Source organism: Nyctereutes procyonoides, unplaced genomic scaffold (assembly GCF_905146905.1).
Source record: "Nyctereutes procyonoides isolate TBG_1078 unplaced genomic scaffold, NYPRO_anot_genome, whole genome shotgun sequence".
In the NCBI taxonomy this organism is placed as follows: domain Eukaryota; kingdom Metazoa; phylum Chordata; class Mammalia; order Carnivora; family Canidae; genus Nyctereutes; species Nyctereutes procyonoides.
Window position 1 is genome coordinate 28,986,884 of NW_026575121.1, and position 19,004 is coordinate 29,005,887.

A 19,004-nucleotide genomic window follows, 5' to 3' on the forward strand; every position below is an offset into this window, starting at 1 on the left:
GGTTATCTTTTTCTTTTTGTATTCATTAGCAAGAGGCTCCATTGGGGGCAGCCTGGGTGGCTCAGCGGTTTAGTGCCCCCTTCAGCCCAGGGTGTGATCCTGGAGACCCGGGATCAAGTCCCACATCAGGCTCCTGCATGGAGCCTGCTTCTCCCTCTGCCTGTGTCTCTGCCTCTCTCTGTCTCTGTGTCTCTCATGAATAAATAAAATCTTTTTTTTAAAAAAAAAAGAGGCTCCATTGGGAAAGAAGTTGAAAACTAGTAACTGACAACAGACTTTCATAAATATTTTCATAAATTATCTTTGTTGTTCTGATTCTATTAAAAAGAATTATTACTGAACCAATTTTAAGTAACAATAGCTCAGCTCATGCAGATTTTGTAAAGAACTCTAACCAAGAGCATCTTCTTTCCTATTATAAACAAAAAACCAATAAGCCAAGGAAACTATAGCAATGTATTTATTGGAAATGAACTAGACATTACATTAATCAGATGTAACATTAATCAGAAGATGTAACAATGCATAAGCATAACTGGTGCAACACTTTAAAAAAATCACAAAAAAGAAAAAGAAAATTCATTTTCAGAAGAAATACTGTATCCAAGACAACTTAATCTCTGAACACCATAGTATAAAACTCATAATGCTGACTTTGAATATCCAGAATAAAATTTACTTGAAATTGAACCAAAAGGAAAAAGTTTCTTTTCCCAACTTAAAGATTCTTTGGCTACCACCTGTATATCACATACATAAGGTAATTTTCATCACCAGACAGTAATCAGATGATATTTATCATATTCCTCATAGAGAAAACCTCTCCTACAAATAGAGAAATTTGGGGGAATCCAAGAAACAAATTAGTTGGTAATCCCAACTTAACAGGAGGCCTAGAATCAGAATTTCCTAGAACTAGAAATATTAACTTTACTAATAAGACTTTATTTTCTTTAAAAAAAAAAAAAAAAAACAAAAACTGCCTGGATTAGAGGGCATGCTGATTTGTAACTAGAATCATTACATTTATACTGAGTATTGGTGTAGAGGTTGAGGGTTCAGATGCTTATCATCTGCTCTTCAAGGTTTTCCCAAACCTTGAGAGCGATGCCCTTCTACTCTATAATACACTGTAGCTAGTGTATAAAAAAACTCCCTCTGAAGAAAATTATCCCAAGTGATCCATCTGTGATAAGTACTGCAAAAAGCAGTGATGACAAATATTATTTGGAAAGGCAAAAATGCTGCATCAACTTTCAGAGGCACTATCATAGAATCATCTCTGAAATGGAGAACTGCTTGTGTACTTTGAAAATTACTTTACTTCCATAATACCCAGCATGCATGAATGTCCTCTGATAAGCTGTAGGCTGAGGAAGCTGGGAGTTCAAAGAATTAGGTCTTAGAAGGGCTTGAAGCCACTTTCCACTTCTCTCCAATGGATTTCAACAGGTTACTCTTAAACATTACACAGTTCTCACAAACCTTCACATACAAGGAAAGATGATTGAGAGCTTATTAGATTCTGTCAATTGGCCAAAAAAAAAAAAAGGTGTCTCAACACAGCATATTATCCTTACAAAACCAATCATATTTTCCCTTTTATTTAAGATAGAGAGAACAAAATTAGATCCCATAAGTGGAAAAATAACAAATCCTTGTCACCAACTATGGCACCAAGTAAAAGGGAGTCCACTCAAGATTGTAAGGAGTAATATAAACAAAAAAGTAGAAAATTGATCTAGACAATATAGGACCTAAATTAAATTGTGGAGGCCTGATATTTTAGCTTGAATAATAATGCTGGTCTAATTTGCTGGGAAATTAGCAACATTCTTTTTCATCATGAGCTGGGTGGGTAGACTCTGCTACGATGTCTTCTTTCTCCTTATGCACGTCCAAAGTAATGCCTAAACTGACTCAAAATGCATGTAGACACAACATGCTAGTTGGCACAAAGCACGCAGGGGAGGAAGGCCCCTACCTTCCTGAAAAACCCATAGGAGCATGATCAGCAGTCAGTCATTTCCTCAGATATACATAATGTCAGTAGATTTTAAGACAGATATACATAAAGTTACACAAATGTTTCTACCGCTCCATGATTGAGTGAAACATGCTGTTCTTTGGAGAAAAAAATACATTCATTTTTTTCAAGTATATTTTAATATATAAAGATGCTCTAGCTTTGTTTCACTACAAAGACAAAATGATTTCACATATGTCCAAGGGGAATTTCATTTTAACTTCCCTTTGGTGTGGATTTCATGAAGTTTTGATTTAAAAAATTACTCTAAATATACATCTACTCCTTTGATCTGAAAGCATGAACTCTTCACGTCCATTTTGTGTCTATGTACATAGTCAACAACAAAAAAACCACCAGTCTACATATATACAATGGCTTAGGAACAGCGTACTCTAATGGGAGTGAGGTCCACCCTCTAGGACTAGGGCTCAGCACCAAACTCCAGTGGTTCCATCAGCTCCTGCGTCCAGCATTGGGCCAGCAGCATGCAGATGCTTCCCTTCTTTACCATTCTAAAAGCATGTTCTGCTGACATGGCACTCCTTCAGTTATGGCTTGTTTCCTGCCTTAGCTTTGTTGTTAGGGTTGCAGTTGAGGTCTCTTAGCAGTGATTCACAATTGGCGAGCGCATCAGCTGGCAGCAGCTTCCGGATTTGCTCCACTGTCTTTTGATAAGCCATTTTCTCTTGTTCCAGAGTCCGGATTAAAGACTTCATTTTGGTCTCTCTGGTCAAAAGGTTTTCCAGATTGGATTCCAAGGTCTGGATCTTAGCATGAGCTATCTGTTTGGGAGAAAGAAGAAAAATGCAAATTCCTCCAAATCAAAAATCTGAAGACCCTGATTCCTCGTCAGAACAGCTGCCAGACCTTACATATATTAAGGTATTGTATTATGCCTTAATAGTGTATTACATAACAAAATCATATTGTATTATATGATCATATTGTATTACATAACAAAATAGTATATGAATCAAATACTTTGAAATCCTCTGTGACATGGAGTTTTTCCAATATCTCAAAAATATAACTGTAAGTACTGACAAAAGACATCTCATTTCACTGACTACAACAAAAATGCAATCTTAAATCAGCCTCCCGCAATGGTGGGGGCATCACCGTATTCTCCTGGAGCGAGTGGCATCTGGCTGAAGGAGAAATGGGAAATTTCTGATGCTGCCCAGAGGTGCTAAAAGAAGCTTTCCACCCCCTGACGAGAAATATAGGGTTTTGTAAAAACACATAATTGGGATCCTATTGGTTTCAGTGGCTGTCAGGGGTTCCCACATAACTTGGGAACCAAGACATGATGATGACATTGAACTGTCAATGAAAAAATTTGTAACCATTAGTAAAAGTCATTATAATTAATATAAAGCAAGTGCAAACCCACTTTCCCTAATAAGAGCTAATGTAAGATAACTGAAGGAAGTCAGTGTTCCTATCCTTGGGGAGCAATTACTCTAGAGATCCCTCCTTTCTAAGCCTTTCTCTTCTAGCCTCCTTGTCAGGAGACTCATCACATAGAAGCAGAGTTTTAGTGTTCTCTGCTTTGGGGACTGGTGTCTTGTCAGGAAGTGGGAGGTGACAGAAACTAAGGAGACATCAGGCTCTTAAGCTCTAACTCAGAACTCATCTCCCTCACCTCCTAGAAGGTTCCCCTTCCAAGCTCCCTTCCACTGATCACTCTTAAGCCCTGCCCTTCAGGGCTTGGATACACAGTACACATCATTCAAGTTGCAGGTGTAGTATATTAGCTTATAGTAACCTGCTTATTGCATTTGTAAATGTGCATTTATAAATAAATACATAGTATTTTATATTACCAAGTAATTGTAAACTTCTTGATGGCAGGGACTATGTGTTACATGATTTCATTCAATTCTCTCAAAATGCCTCCTTTTCTTTCTATCTCAGTGAGTTTTATTCTACACAGTTCTCATTGTTCCCAGATTTCTGCAAATGATTTCCAGCTAGTCTCCATACCTTCTCTGCCATGCAAATCTGTACTCATCAAGGTTTCCAGATTGATCTTTCTACAGTACAACTCAAAAACTCCTTGAGATTTCTCTCTCAACAGGACCAAAGCCATGCTCTTCTGCTTGACACTTGAAAGTTATCAACAGTTCTGCCTCCATCATATTTATCCCATATTTCCCCAACATAAATCTTCAACTGACCCCAAGCTTACTTTGTTGCTGTGCCCTATCTTCCTTATTTATACCAACCCCCACTCATTTCTCCCACCAATCCTTCAGAGTCCATCTCAAGCTCCAGGTCTTCCAGAGCTTTCCCAATTTCCCATATTCAGTACCTCCTCCCTTTAGCCAAATATGTCTAACACCCTTTAGGTATTTAACCAGATTCTGCTTTGAATTGAAATTTAATATTTTGTAAGTGTATATTTTCTTTCCCAAGTGATATTTAAGTTCATATGTGCATTTGTAGCCCCCAGAACACTTGCACACAGTCTGACACACAGACCCTCTGTCAGCAATGGTTCAATCCATGTCACATCTCTATCATTCCTTATAGAATTCTGTGCATGGAGAAGGCAGTCAAGTGCTTTTAAGATCAAATCTTTATCTCTTTACCTGTAACTTTTCTAGGAGGTCCATGTTTTGTCTTTTCAGTTGACTATTGGCTCTCTCTAGCTTCTCCATAGGTTCACTATCCTCACAGGCATATGACGATTCCTGAAGCTCATCCTGCAGTACATGATATTCCACCTCATAGGCATGTAACTGTTTAGAAATATCCATCTCAAAAACCTGCCAGGAAGACACCATGGGTTAGTCTGGCCTTTAGAATGTATATCAAAATACAATTTGTGTATCTGGTGTGCTTCATATAGACTTCCAAATACTTACTAATGAGGAATAGTATGGCATATCAAAAGGAAGAATAACAGGTGTGACTGTCTATATAAGGACAAATAGATGATTTCTACACACTTGAAACATTCTCATAATGAAGTCAAAACACTAGCATAAGTTAATATTCAAGAGTGTTTTGCAACCAAAATATACATAATCTGATAACTCTCGAAAAATGTAGCATGCCAGATAAATAACATTATAGTTACTGAGTAATTCTTATCTATGTTAGAGATAATCTTTGCTGATTAGCAAGCAAAATTGCATAGGTTATTTTCATAGTAAAGAAACCAAAAACACTGCTAATAATTTGTCAGTAGGGCAGAGAGGTCTTATGCTAAATATTTTCATCCATTTGCTAATCTATGTGGGTCTCTTAGGAGTAACAACACATTCTACCACACAGAGAATCTTCATAACTGCATAGCCTGAGTACTGTCCAGAGTTGTAGGGTTTCATCAGGGATGCCTCTGCTCTCCCAAATTGCCACCAAGCAGGAAGACAGTTTGCTTATCAGTTGATGTATAGGTAATGCCTCCTTAGTCTAAACTTGCAAGGGAAGGAGAGGCAACAGCTGCATTTAAGCAATGGTGTCTACACTAATACCATGGAGAGAAAAGAAACCACAACAAACTGACTTACTTATTATCCTACTACTGTCAGAGGTAGTCAAATTTTAGAATATAAATGAATTATCTAGACAAGCTGGACATCCCTCTCCAATAAGCATCACTTTTTCCCTGCCTAGTGGGAAACCATGGACACAACAGACTGTTACCCAACCATTAAAAATGATAGCATGGATCTATATTTATTGCATGAAAAAAAATGTTCAATACTCCATGCATATTTTAATTAAAAAATCAGGTTACATAATAGCATGTATAGTATGATTTCACCTAAGATTTATATGTAAACAAAGAGAGATGTGTAAAGGTAGTTTAGCAGGTTTTCTTTTCTTTCTTTTTTTTTTTACTTTTATTTTCTCCTTTGTGCTTTTATGCATTATTGGCATTTTTCATAGTGACCATATTCATAGTGACCATATTTTAAATAAAGCTCATCAAGGTCTCCTTTAATATCAGCAGTTCATTCCACTAAATCAACTCTTAACTGTTAGAAAAATCTCTCATATCAAGTTCAAATCTACCTGCCTATAAATTCTGTCCATTCATTCTAGCAATAATCTCTAAAGCCAAATGATTCCCTCTTTAATTTTAGAAGGTGAGGTGATCTGACTTCAAATCAGATTATCACTTCTCTAAAAGCAAATCTCTGATTGCTTGCCAGTCCAGAAAGATATTTCTGAAGAATTAATAAACAAGTACATATGTAAATAAAAGCTACATCTTTCGGCTTACAGAGTATTTAAACAAATAAAAACTGTCCACAGATATTTACAGAATCTGCTTACGACTTCGATTTTATAAAAAGAAACTTTTATAGGTCATAGAATAAGAGCTCATGTTATAGTGTGAATTACAGCATATAAAATGCTCCACCCTAATTGGTTAAATTTCCTCCTAAAAACAACATGAAAATGTAACAGGAACATCATTATTATTCTCATTTTGTAGGAGAGAAAGTTGAGACTCAGAGAGCTTGAAACTTACCCACAGTCACACAGCTAGTAGGTAGCAAGGCACCAGAACAAGATGTCAAATTCCCTTTCTCTTGCTCTAAACTCTTTTATCTGCTATCCCAAGTGCCTCTAGGAAAGTGGTAAATTTTATCAATACTCTTAAAGCAGTCATCTATGAATCTTAAGCTTGTTCATGTCATCCAAGTAACATGAATATATATAACTACCACTTAATCTAGTCTCTATGAAGAGCCAGGGACTAGATATATGGTGTACTAATTATTCTGTTTTCTTCCCATATCCATTCTCAGCCCTCATCTCTTCTGCTGGATTTGGGAGACAGACCCTTGTGACCTGCATCCCCCTTTCATAATTCCTTTCTTGCTAGCTCTGGTTGGGTATGGCCCAGAAGAGCACCCAGCAGATCAGAAAGAAAAAGAGAAAGAGGTTGGTCTTTCTTTCTTGATCCTATCCTGCCTGGTTCATCACCAGCACAAAAACCTCCAGAAACCCCTCCTGCATATTTCTGGCACTCACTGGGCTTAGTAACACTATTAGATTTCCTCCCTCTGTTACTAGTTCCTGGATATCCACATTTGGTTCTCTTAACCATGCCCAAACCTCTACAAAATGGTACCTTTGTTTGAATCATTGAAGACAGACTGTTTGCTGCAAGGGCCCTTGATTGATATATGAAGTTTCCTCACTTAAGCCTCACAAAACCTCTCAGATCAGTATTATCCTATTTGGGAGGTGAGAATACTAGGGTTCAGAAGATTAAGGAGATATGTACAAGCCCACCAAATAATAAAAGAGTTAGAACATGATGCAAATCTCATACTGTCTAATTCCAAAGCCTAGGCTCTTGGCATGTGTACTCCTTATATATTTTAAAACAGAGTTAGTATCACGAAGGTAAGTGGATCTCATTTTTATTTATTTATTATGTCTTCCTAACTCTGTCGGCCCTGCCTTCAGTTTTATCATTGGTCTAAATTGAAAGATTCATCAAACACTCCTTATGTAGCACTGAACCACTTTTCATGTGTATAGCCATATAGACAATGTCACAAAGTAGAAATTCCACGATAATCTTATTTCCAAATAAAATGTATCTGATCAAATAAAAAAAATCTATCAAACAAAAATTAAGTTTTTATGCTAATATATTTAATACATAATTAGTGGAGAAACTGCTAAATGATCTTATATCTTATTATTATCATTTTAATCATACCTGGGTAATAATTTTTTCCATTTCAGATGCATTCATATCAGGTAGTGTGGTTTTAAGAAATTCAACAATACTTTCAAAGTTTTCACATTCCATTATAAGTGTCTCCTGGCTGCTCAGCAGACTGAGTGCAACCTTAAATATAACTTCAGTTCCTTGAAGAAAAATAATATCTAAAGAAAGAGATACAATTTCATGATCAAAATTATGCACTCACTATTGTAAAATGTGTACTCTGTGCTAATGGCTTTTTGTGTTTATTGTGGTTGTTTTTAATTACTGCAGTGGAACCATGGAGTATTCTGCAAAAGAATATGGTCAAAATTGCCTAGATTTAAAATAATAATAATAATAATATGACTGACACAAATAAACAGATGCTTAAGTATTTTTCTTACTTATTTGGGAATCTCAGATAAAGCTAGGGTAAAAAGAAAAAAGGTTAATTATATATATGTTTGTCTATGTATTTATATTTTTTAGTGGCAAATTTAACGGAGACTAGGTAATCCTACAGAGGCTTATTCAACTGATACTTAGATTTTTCTTCCCAAGGAAAATACAAAAACAAATCAACAGAACCAATTAGTACTATTTAAACTCTCATTACCGTAATAAAAAAGTAAATGAACCACTTAATATGCAATTAAACCTATATCAGAGCAGGAAATTAAAAAGAAAAAAACTTTAAAAGAAAAATCAAAAGCAATATATAACCTAAATCAGAAGTAAAATAGAAAAAAGAAAAGCTACCCTGACTCTGACCTCCACTTCCTAAAGTACAAACAGGCAATAGTTTTGAAAGTACCAAATATTTCTACGTGAAAGGTTCAATCTTTGCCACTCTAGAATCAGTAATAAGCAACAAGGAGTCTTTAAAAAACAGGAAACTGTGACTTCTGCTCATCCATCTTTCCCTTACCCTTTACTAAATTCAAATAAAAGGACTGAGCAACTACTGTTCTTGATTTTGTTCTTTTGCTGAACTTTTTCTACAGACTATATTACACTAATACAGGGTTTAATTTTTAAACCACACCCCCCAATAAGAAAGACATCATACATCATAATCTGTTATTTGTATACATATTACATACATATTTTGAAAAACGAAGTTTCTCTAAACATTATTCTTTGCTATATGATAGACTCTGATATTTTCATTATATTCCATTCTAGCTCATTTTTTTTCTAATGCTGGTAATGACCTACAATCGGGCCGATATTCACAACTTGACCAAAAGCTCCAATTTAGCAAAGGCACGGTTACTAATCTTGACTACATTCACCATGGATACCAGATAAGCAGGATGTAAAAACTGTGGGAGCCCTTTCTGACATCATGGAGGACCTAAACATTTTTAAGAACAAAGCTCTATTAAGAGGTGTTTTGTTTTGTTTTTAAGATTTTATTTCTTCATGAGAGATATAGAGAGAGATGCAAAGACATAGGCAGAGGGAGAAGAGGGCTCACTGTGGGAAGCCCGATGCGGAACTCGATCCCAGGACCCCGGGTTCACGACCTGAGCCAAAGGCAGATGCTTAACCACCTAAGTGCCTCAAGAGGTGTTTAAAAAAAAATTGCTTTTTAAATAATGGACTTAGATAAACCTAACCAAACACTTATGAATAGACTTAAGGACCCCCAAAGAGTATATAAACCATGTCATCAGCTCTTTTTATTCCTGCTGCCTGCCACAGGAACGAAGCAAAACAGGAAATCAGTAACTCAGGCCTTACTGCCAGTGCTCAGTGCTTTTTTCCTCTGAGCCACCCAGCCTTAGAGATTGGTGCCACCACTGCACTGGCATAGAAGGAGAGTCACTTAAGCAGTAAAACAGGAATTTTGGTTATGCTATCCTATCCTATCCTTCAGATATCCTATCCTAGCCTATTAACAAAAGTCAGATTAAAAAGTCATTAGAAAAAAAAAAAGTCATTAGAATTCACATTGATATAGGTACTTCCATGGACTCAACCAGAGAACATATTTGTCTCTGTTCTGAATCAGTATTGAAAAACAAAAGAAAAACAAAAACACAAACTAAGCAAAGAAGGATGTGTATAAAAGTCTGGAAAAGGGATCCCTGGGTGGCGCAGCGGTTTGGCGCCTGCCTTTGGCCCAGGGCACGATCCTGGAGACCCAAGATTGAATCCCACGTCAGGCTCCTTGTGCATGAAGCCTGCTTCTCCCTCTGCCTGTGTCTCTGCCTCTCTCTCTCTCTGTGTGTGACTATCATCCAAAAAAAAAAAAAAAAAAAAGTCTGGAAAATTATTCTGATCTTGGGGTATAAATGAAAGTAAGAGCTCCATTACAGGGTCCAATTCTTCTTTCCTTTTTAATTTCAATTTCATTTAAGAGCAAATTACTCTCAGAATAGAGCCAGGCACATTTATTAATTTCCATTAGCAATATGCTATTCTGTGTAACATACAATAAAATAATTGGGATACCACATGGCGAGAGAATATTCCTTGGAATAAATGACATTGTTCCATTTGATCACAGGCATCTCTTACCAAAAACTCTGGCTACAAATCCTAATGGAAACTGAGAGGCAAACAATGTGAGGAACCAGGGGGCAGCATAAAGACTGGGGCTGATTTCATTTTCTTCAAGATGATTGTAGAGGTCTCTGTGATAGTCATGAAGGAGCCTGGACAGCTGGTACATTTGAATCTAAAGTTAATTTGGAGAAAAAAAAAAAAACATTATGCATTTATCTGTGCATAAAACACACTAACTTTAATTTTATTACCCTAATATTTAATAACAAATTCACATTTATTTAATGCATGAAAGTAGCAGTATCTTATTTTTAATGTAGTATCTTATTTTTAATATGTAAACGTTGATATTAAAGTCCAAGTTCATTTAACTGAGGTCAGAAAGCAAGTCACCAAGAGTCCATCTAAGATGACTGAGCAAGTTTCTCTAGCATGTATTTTTTAGTATCACATATATACATGGAAATAGTCATTTTCCCTCATGTAGGCATTACTTGTGGAATTTAATCAGATTTGTCCTCGCCTAGGACTCTCATGGAAGGTCCATTCTAATTTCAGACCAATTCCAGAAAAGCCTCCCTTCAAAAGGATCTATCAAACTTATTTCAGAAGTAAAGGTTGTCTCTACTTGCTGGGCCCAGCATCTGATTTATGATAGAGCTCTGGCTTAGAATTCACCAGGCAATCAGTGCTGCTAGGAGACTCCTGGCTTAGAATGTGACGGAGCCAGAAGCTTGAGATAGGATTTCCAATATCCGAGGTATTCCAGCAGCATGTTTTTTTATGACAAAGGGGATTAAAGCAAAAAATATAGTCTATCTCTAGTATTAAAAGAAGAAATTATTTCATTTTGCTACTGCTTGATTATTGGTATTTCAAAAAAAATAAACATTATAAAGGCAGCATATAGCAGTAAATAATAAATTTGTGAATTGTGCTTTATTTTTTTTTTCAAGTTTTTATTTATCTATTCATGAGACCCAGAGAGAGAGAGAGAGAGAAGCAGAGACACAGGCAGAGGGAGAAGCAGGCAGAAGAAGAAGCAGGCTCCATGCAGGGAGCCCGACACGGGATCCGACCCCGGGTCTCCAAGATTATGCCATGGGCCAAAGGTGGCGCTAAACTGCTGAGCCACCCGGGCTGTCCGTGAATTGTGCTTTAATTTAAATTTTTATCCACACAGTAACATATTGAGTAGTGGTTCCTTGATCAGTTATATCAGTTTAATATTTTGGTGTGAAATGTATATGATATTTTATTAAATCTAGCACAATTTCTTTCACTAGAAGATATCATCAAAATATCATCCTTAAATAGTTTGCTTTATAAAAATGCATGAAAATAACCAATTATATTGTGAATTCAACTGTTGTTTCCATAGCACAAAACTAAAAAAATCAAAGTACTATATATAAATATGGCAAATTATTTGTTTGATCTTTATCTGTAACACATATCTGTGGAAACTAAGTTCCACACATGCTGTAAAAAAGGAAAGAAATAAAGAAAGAAAGAAAGAAAGAAAGAAAGAAAGAAAGAAAGAAAGAAAGAAAGAAAGAAAAGAAAGAAAGAAAGAAAGAAAAGAGCCACAGGAAGTCATAGCTATAAAACAAGAAGTTCAGCTATAGTCAAACATAAAAGTTTAAAAGAATGTGATTGTTATCTCAATCAGTCATGTTGGAAAAATCATATTTTTCCCTTAGGCCATTTACAATTTAGAAATTAAACATACTGGGCTATATCAACAGAGGAATTAGTATTTTGGTAGCACAGAAATCAAAGAAATCTAATTAGCAGAATAAAGAGAAGCATATTGTCAAAAGCATTCGGTTCTTATCCATTATAATTGTGACAAAGAAGGCATACTGTAGTGTTTTATTTTTTTTGAAAGAACCTTTTCCTTTTCTAAACTACATTCTTCTATCAAGGTAGGTTTACGTTAAATTTCTTTTGAAAAAGGCAAACAAAAACACAATTTAATCTCCTTCAAAGGAAACTTTAATAACAAAATGCTGTCTGCTAAGAATAAGTAATTTTTCATTTCTACAGTCTAGATAATATAGCAAATCTTCTGTTGGAAGAAGCAGAACCAGAGCAGGGAGATGTAGAGAGAGATGAGAAGGGTAGAGAAGACAGGGAAAAGGGAAGAACAAAGACACAATGCTTTTACACTCAACACGACAACAGCAGCCACAGAACATAAGGAGACAAAGTTATAAGAGACCTCAAACCTCATGTCACAGATAAAGGAACCTAGGCCAAGACCCAGCAGTGCCCAAGCTCACAACACCCAGGTGATCACAAATTCTATCAAGTGATCCAAACCCACTGCTGCTTCTACTTCTGAAAGTCATACTGATTGGATTGATTGGATAAAAAACACTTTCTGCTCCTGAAAGGGGAAAAGTGTTAAATCTCACTTTACAGAGCAAAAAGTTCTATCATCCTAGAATAAGGTCCCCAATCTTGCAGCCTCTACAAATGCTACCAAAGATAAAAACAACTTCATTGCCATTATAGACATAAAATATTTCTTGGTAGATGCAAGCCATATAAATGTATAATCCAATTTACATGAATTTTTATGATATCAAATTGATGAATTTTTAAAACAGAAGATAACTGCATTTTTAAAGTGATAATTGCATCTATCTTTCTATTTAGGGGCCCAAACAAACACAACTCACAGGTACTTTCCATTCTTTAAAAATTCTAATATTAGATATCAAACTTATTTCTGGTAATTAGAGATACTTAATTCCTTACAAGAACACTAATGCTTCCTATCCAACATGAGATATAAACTTTAGAAATAAAGTAAAAAAATAAAACCTTTTATTGTCATTATTTGACTTGTGGAAAGTTAACAGACCTATGGATAGGCATCAACTAGGAATCAAATCACTACATTTATATATCCTGGTGAAGACCGTTATGAACTCACATCCGAAAATCCAAAGCTGAGAGAGAAGCTATACCTATCTCCCTAGCAAAAATTTCATCTTAAAGAAAAAAAAATGGACCACTTTCTCTCCACTGATCTTCTCAAGAAAATACCATTTACTGTAATATTCACAAGGTAAAAACCCAGTCCTTTTTTGTCTATAGATTGGCACCTAAAATATTAAGTGTAAAAACTGATCCTTGGGAACCAGGAAAAAGAGTATATTTGAAAAGCATTTTTAAAATAGTTTGCTTTCTATCTACAGCATAATATTATGACTAACTGGGCATCTTGCCTACCTCATTTCAAAGGAGGAGAACTCTGACATCCCTCTCTTTGAAGTATTCATTTATATTTTCACTACTAAAAGCTCTAAATTGGAGTGAGTGGCTGTTTGTCATATCATCTCTATAGATAAAATTTACACAGCTTATTAGGAACCAATACATTAAGAAAAGTGGGCTTTAAACTATAGAAGGGTGAAATGTATGTACACGGTGTCTAAAATAGGTTGAAGACCACAGTGGCAGGGAATACCTTGCTTAAAATGACTAAGACATATTTACAGTGTTTCTTCAGTATGTGCTAAGAAAAGCAGACTGAATAGTGCCACTGACTTTGACACCTATTCCTCTAGAAGGGCCTGACATTATGATAAAGGCAGGAGACATGGTAAGTTCAAGAACTGTGACACAGCTCTCTGCCACTGATGCATTCACAGGAAAAGAAAAAGACTATAATCTGAAAAATATAATTTTTCAGATTAAAAATAAAGACCTAGTATTCTTTTCAATGGATAAGTTGAGGATAAGAAGAGGACTTGATTCTTTCTCCATCTCCACTTGTTTACTTAGGGGAAGGAGACTTGAGTACCCACCCACTACTTTTCTAGAATTGCTGATTTATTACCTTCAGGAACTTCATGGGAGGGTTTTTCTGCATATAGATGTCGTACACTTACAGGTTTAGCCAAAGCGCAAATCCCACACTAAGATCGTGAACTTAAAACACACTTCTACATTTATACAAATTCCAAGACCAGTGGGTCCAAATTTCGTTAAATCTTTAATGTTGAAGAGGGCTACTGCTACAATTTCTGGTCAGAGCTTTCCGTGTGCCTCACCTGTAATGACATCATGTCAGGTCTGTACTGCTTGCGGAAGCCCTGGTCGTACATGAGGAATTTCAGCATTTCAAAGGCTTGCTCTTCGCTCATGTGCAGAAGCAGGACTCCAGCCACAAAGCTGATCCCTTGACAGTAACCCACTTCTTTGTCCAGCAATGAGTAGGCTTTCAAGAGGTTGAAGAGTGAGAGCTGTCCTGCCCCAAGCTGTGCTGAAAAATAAGGATGAGTAGGAAATGTCCTTCCTGCAGAGGACGAGAAAAGAAATATTTTTGAGATACCCTGATGCTTGGGAGACAAAAGTAAAATTGCAATGCAGTGATTTCCAGGAATAAACAAACATTCTTTTCTGAACCAGTGAGAGTTGCTTGGATTACCCATCTAAGAGTCTCTCTAGCAAGCCCCAAATTCATACACATATGAAAGGGAAGCAAATATTTACAAGCACTTCTTTCTAGGAAATAACAAGAACATCAAAATTTACAAACAAATTAAGGACTCCTCCAGGAGAGATCCCAGGAAAATAGAATATAAAATCTATTTTGGCTATAAATCAAGATAAATTTTAAGTTCACATAAAGACCAACCTTGGGGTGCCAGGGTAGCTCAGTAGGTTAAGCGTTCTGCTGTTGATTTCGGCTCAGGTCATGATCTCAGGGTCATGAGATCGAGCCCTGTGTTGGGCTCTGTTCTAGGTGTAGAGCCTGCTTAAGATTCTCTCTCTCTCTCTCCCTCTGCATATATGCCCCCCCACCTCATTCATGCTCAATCTCTCTCTCAAAAAAAAAAAAAAAAAGACCACCCTCTGAATGAAATCAGAATTCTATAAAAATATATCATATTATTTAAAAGGAAATCTTAGTAGTCCATAAGCAGATTTTGTCCTGCTTTTCCTGGAGGGACTTTTTGAGGTTGTTTTGTTTTACATTCAGTCTATCTTTCAGGAAATATTTCTTTTTCCAAATATCCTTTGTTCTCTTAAACCACCACTATGAGCCACATAGACCTCTTTTCTTTATTCAGTATATACAAAAAGGACAAGTAAAGCAAAGAGTCAAGCTGATTTCACATAAATTCCCCCCTAAAATTCACTTCTGAATATAAAAATTACTATAGAGACAGCCCAGCAAGCAAACAAAATCAGTTCTGGATCACTGACAAGCCGGTACTAAACACCGAAACAAACCCATCTTCATCACCAAAGCTGTGTACACTTGCATGGGGCTTTCCTTATGCCACAGAAATGAAGAGGGTATCAGCTTCCTTGCGAAATGACTATTCATGTCAGTGAGAATGCCAGATCTTTAAATATTTTCCACCATACATGCTTAAAAGTGATCTTTTTTTGTTGTTGTTTTACCCCCCAGGAACTGATAAGATTAATTCTGCAGAGCAAGGGGAAGATAGGAGAAATAACACACTGAGGAAACACAGATGGCGACAAGGAGAGTTTAAATAAACAATTTTTTTAAATTATCATTTTACTTCATTACTTAAAATTTTTGCTAAAGAAAACTACAAATGTACCCTCTATCTGAGACATTAATTCTAGCTCCAGTTTCTCTTGCCCAGCCTTCCCTTATAATTTAATCTCATCATCTCCTTCTCTTTATTATAATGGACATCTTGATTAGCCCTAAATGAACCATCCTAATTTCTCATCTGGTCATCAGCTTCTAGTCACGGAACCACAGATCTGTAGGCATCCATAGGGATTGCCTCTTTCAAGGTTTTCATTTAAATGAGAGGATTGAGACTCAGAAGCAAAGTAATTTGCCTAAAACCACAGTTTAGTGGTAGAGTCAGATAAGAACTGAAGTCTTGAGTTTCTCTGTAAAATTCCCCTTTTCAAAAAATATTGACTCAAAAAAATATTAACTGAGCTGGGTCCTTTCCCAACAAAACCTGTTTATCATCCAAAGGGAACAGAGATCAAAACTAGGTTTTCACCAGTGATTTTTATATGCCCTAGTAAAAGGTGACCCCAAGTATAAGGTAATCCCTTATTTTCCCAAATGGCTCACATAACATATCTGGCCACTTTAAATATATCACCCTCTAGGAATACAGATGAAATAGTCAAATGCCAACATACAATATTTAATCCATCTGTTACGTATTTTTAAATAATAAGATATATTAAAATATGTTAAATTAGAGAAAAATTAGAGACAATGTAATTTAAAAACTATACCATGTTTCCTTTCCATTAATTATTTGAAATTCAGCATTTAAAAAGATAGCTTTATGATGATGTCACTGGAAACAAGTACCCATTCATATAATATTAGGACAGCTCATTTTTCTTTCACCCTATAGGGATATATTCATGATTCCACAGCATAACCACTTATTTTCCTTTTAAAGTGATAGTCAAAGGCTTGTTTAAATTTTTGATGCCCCTTTCAACCTATATTCTAACATATTTTAAAACCAATGTTGACTGAGAAAATAAATGTCTATCTCAAATGAAAGTCAGTTGTTCAAAATACAGGAATTGAGAGTACCTGATAATATGACCTTTATAATGATTCAAATATAATACCCCTTTGGGGGGACAAGTTTAGGGATGAACACTTCATTCTGAATTCAGGCACTTATGGTATCTTTAACCAAATATAAGGCCAACTTGCCCTCAAGAAAGGGCAAAGTCAGCAGCTCTGCATAATTCAATAAACAACACCAAAACAAAAAAAAACAAGGAAAACTAAGAAACAAAAATTGCAAAATTCCCCCCAAAAAACTCAACAAAGCAACCTACTGTCTACTTTTGTACAATAATAAATATAACAAACATACCCAAATCCACAAGAATTGCATGCTGCTGAGCAGTGAGCTGCTTTAAAAGTTCTTTATACGATATGTCAGGAGGTTGTTGTTTATTGGGCAATCTGTGCCTTAAACGATACTGTAAGGCTAGGAACTGCCAAATTTCTCCTCGCCGACTTTTGGGAACACCTGCAAAGATAAAAAAAGCAAAGTCTCGAACTCTGGAATGAAGCTGCTAAATTGTAGCTGAGGAACTATGTAATGCTTGAAAACAGGCAGCTATACTGTCCTGCGTTGCCACACTCTGATTACACAGTATGATGTACTGACAGAAGTATATTTTGACAAGTTTAATCCTGTATCTGCTGATGTCTTGCAAAAGAAAACACTCCTATAATAAAGGCAGTGTTAACAGCATCAGGCAACACTGATATGATGGGCACCCAATACAACATTCATTGAGGGTATCTTACTACTCAGCATTGTACCGGTGCTCAGAAAACCACACAGTGAGATAGGCAATTAGTATTATCCCCACTTTGCAGATGGCCAAGCTGAGGCAGAAAGAAGTGAGCAACTTGCCCAAGTTTAGGAGTAGAAGTTCAGAATTAGAACTCCCCGAGTCTGGCTTCAGAGGCTAAATTCTAAAATCATTAAATGTATCACAGCTTATTCCTACCTTTTCTTTGGTTTGAAGCTAATAACAAATGCCAATACTTGTAATTTCTAAATACCTGACATCAATAGGTAACTTTGTAAAAGAGAATAAAATAGCATTTTATAGGGTCAAAAAAGAATGAAATAATAAGAATGGTCAGTACAACATGAAAGCATAACTGGAGTGCTCTAGAACATCCTCTGGGAAGACAATATCCAGCATGTATAATGAAATGTTAACTCCCATTACGCTTGAGAACTTGAGAACCAAAGGGTATCATCAGCATTTCAAAGTATGCCAAAACCATGTTTTGATTTTGTTTTTTCTTTTATTTATTAGAGAGAGAAAGAGCACACAGGAGCGGGAGGGGCAGAGGCAGAGGGAGAGAGAGAATCTCAAGCAGACTCCATGCTGAGCCGAGAGTCCAATGTAGGACTCAATCTCATGACCCCAAGATCATGAACTGAGCTGAACCCAAGAGGTGAACGCTCAACTCACTGAGTCACCCAGGCACCTGCCCAAAACTTTGTTTTTTAAGTCAAAGAATATGAAGCACTGGGAGGGACAGAACACAATTCTGTACAGTACAAGTGTCCTACCTCACAAAGTATTTTCAATTCATATAAACTGCATAGGGAGGGAATAGGTTTCTGAGTTCCCAGCTGATTAAGGAAGGTTTCATGGCACTAATCTTTTTGAACTTCAGCACCATTATTTGCATAAACCAAAAGTATTATTGTCCAAAAGGTACAACTCAGGCTCACTGACATAATATATAAGGTCCTCCACAATATACCACCAAACTACCTTCTTCAGGACATTACCTCCCATCCTACACCATACGCTAAGTAAAAGAAGCCTACAGTTATTTTCACACTTCCAGTTTCTTGTTCCTACTGTTGCCTATGGACTTCCAAGTTCCCCCACTTGACTGCATAGTGTATTTCTATCCATCTTTAATAGCTGAGCCTGAATAAAATCCTCTTGCTGAAATTCTTCCTCACATCTTTAGGAGTAATAATCACTCCCTTTTCACATACTATCTGACACATACTCTAACATCACCATATTTGGATGAGCTAACTCTACATTTCACGTTTGGCCTATCTTCCCCACTCTGATAGCTCCTTGAGAATAGTGAGCAAATGGTCATCTGTATGTGATGAAAATCCTAATATACCTTGTTTCTTAAATATTCATTGGACAAATGAATGAATGGTCACATTTAAAAGGTCAATTTTGGGGGTAACATTCATTAGCCCATTAAATGTATCTCTAATA

General features: G+C 36.2%; 1 protein-coding gene across 1 annotated transcript in view; it reads right to left on the reverse strand.

Moving 5' to 3' along the window:
• Positions 1-444: 444 nt before the first annotated feature.
• Positions 445-19,004, reverse strand: part of TBC1D4 (TBC1 domain family member 4) — a 175,579-nt gene continuing 157,019 nt past the window's right edge. Inside the window, 6 exon segments of the mRNA XM_055336019.1 lie at positions 445-2,811; positions 4,624-4,800; positions 7,725-7,894; positions 10,242-10,401; positions 14,297-14,541; positions 17,096-17,254. Of these exon segments, the coding sequence (XP_055191994.1) occupies positions 2,578-2,811; positions 4,624-4,800; positions 7,725-7,894; positions 10,242-10,401; positions 14,297-14,541; positions 17,096-17,254 (1,145 nt within the window). The 3' untranslated portion in view covers positions 445-2,577.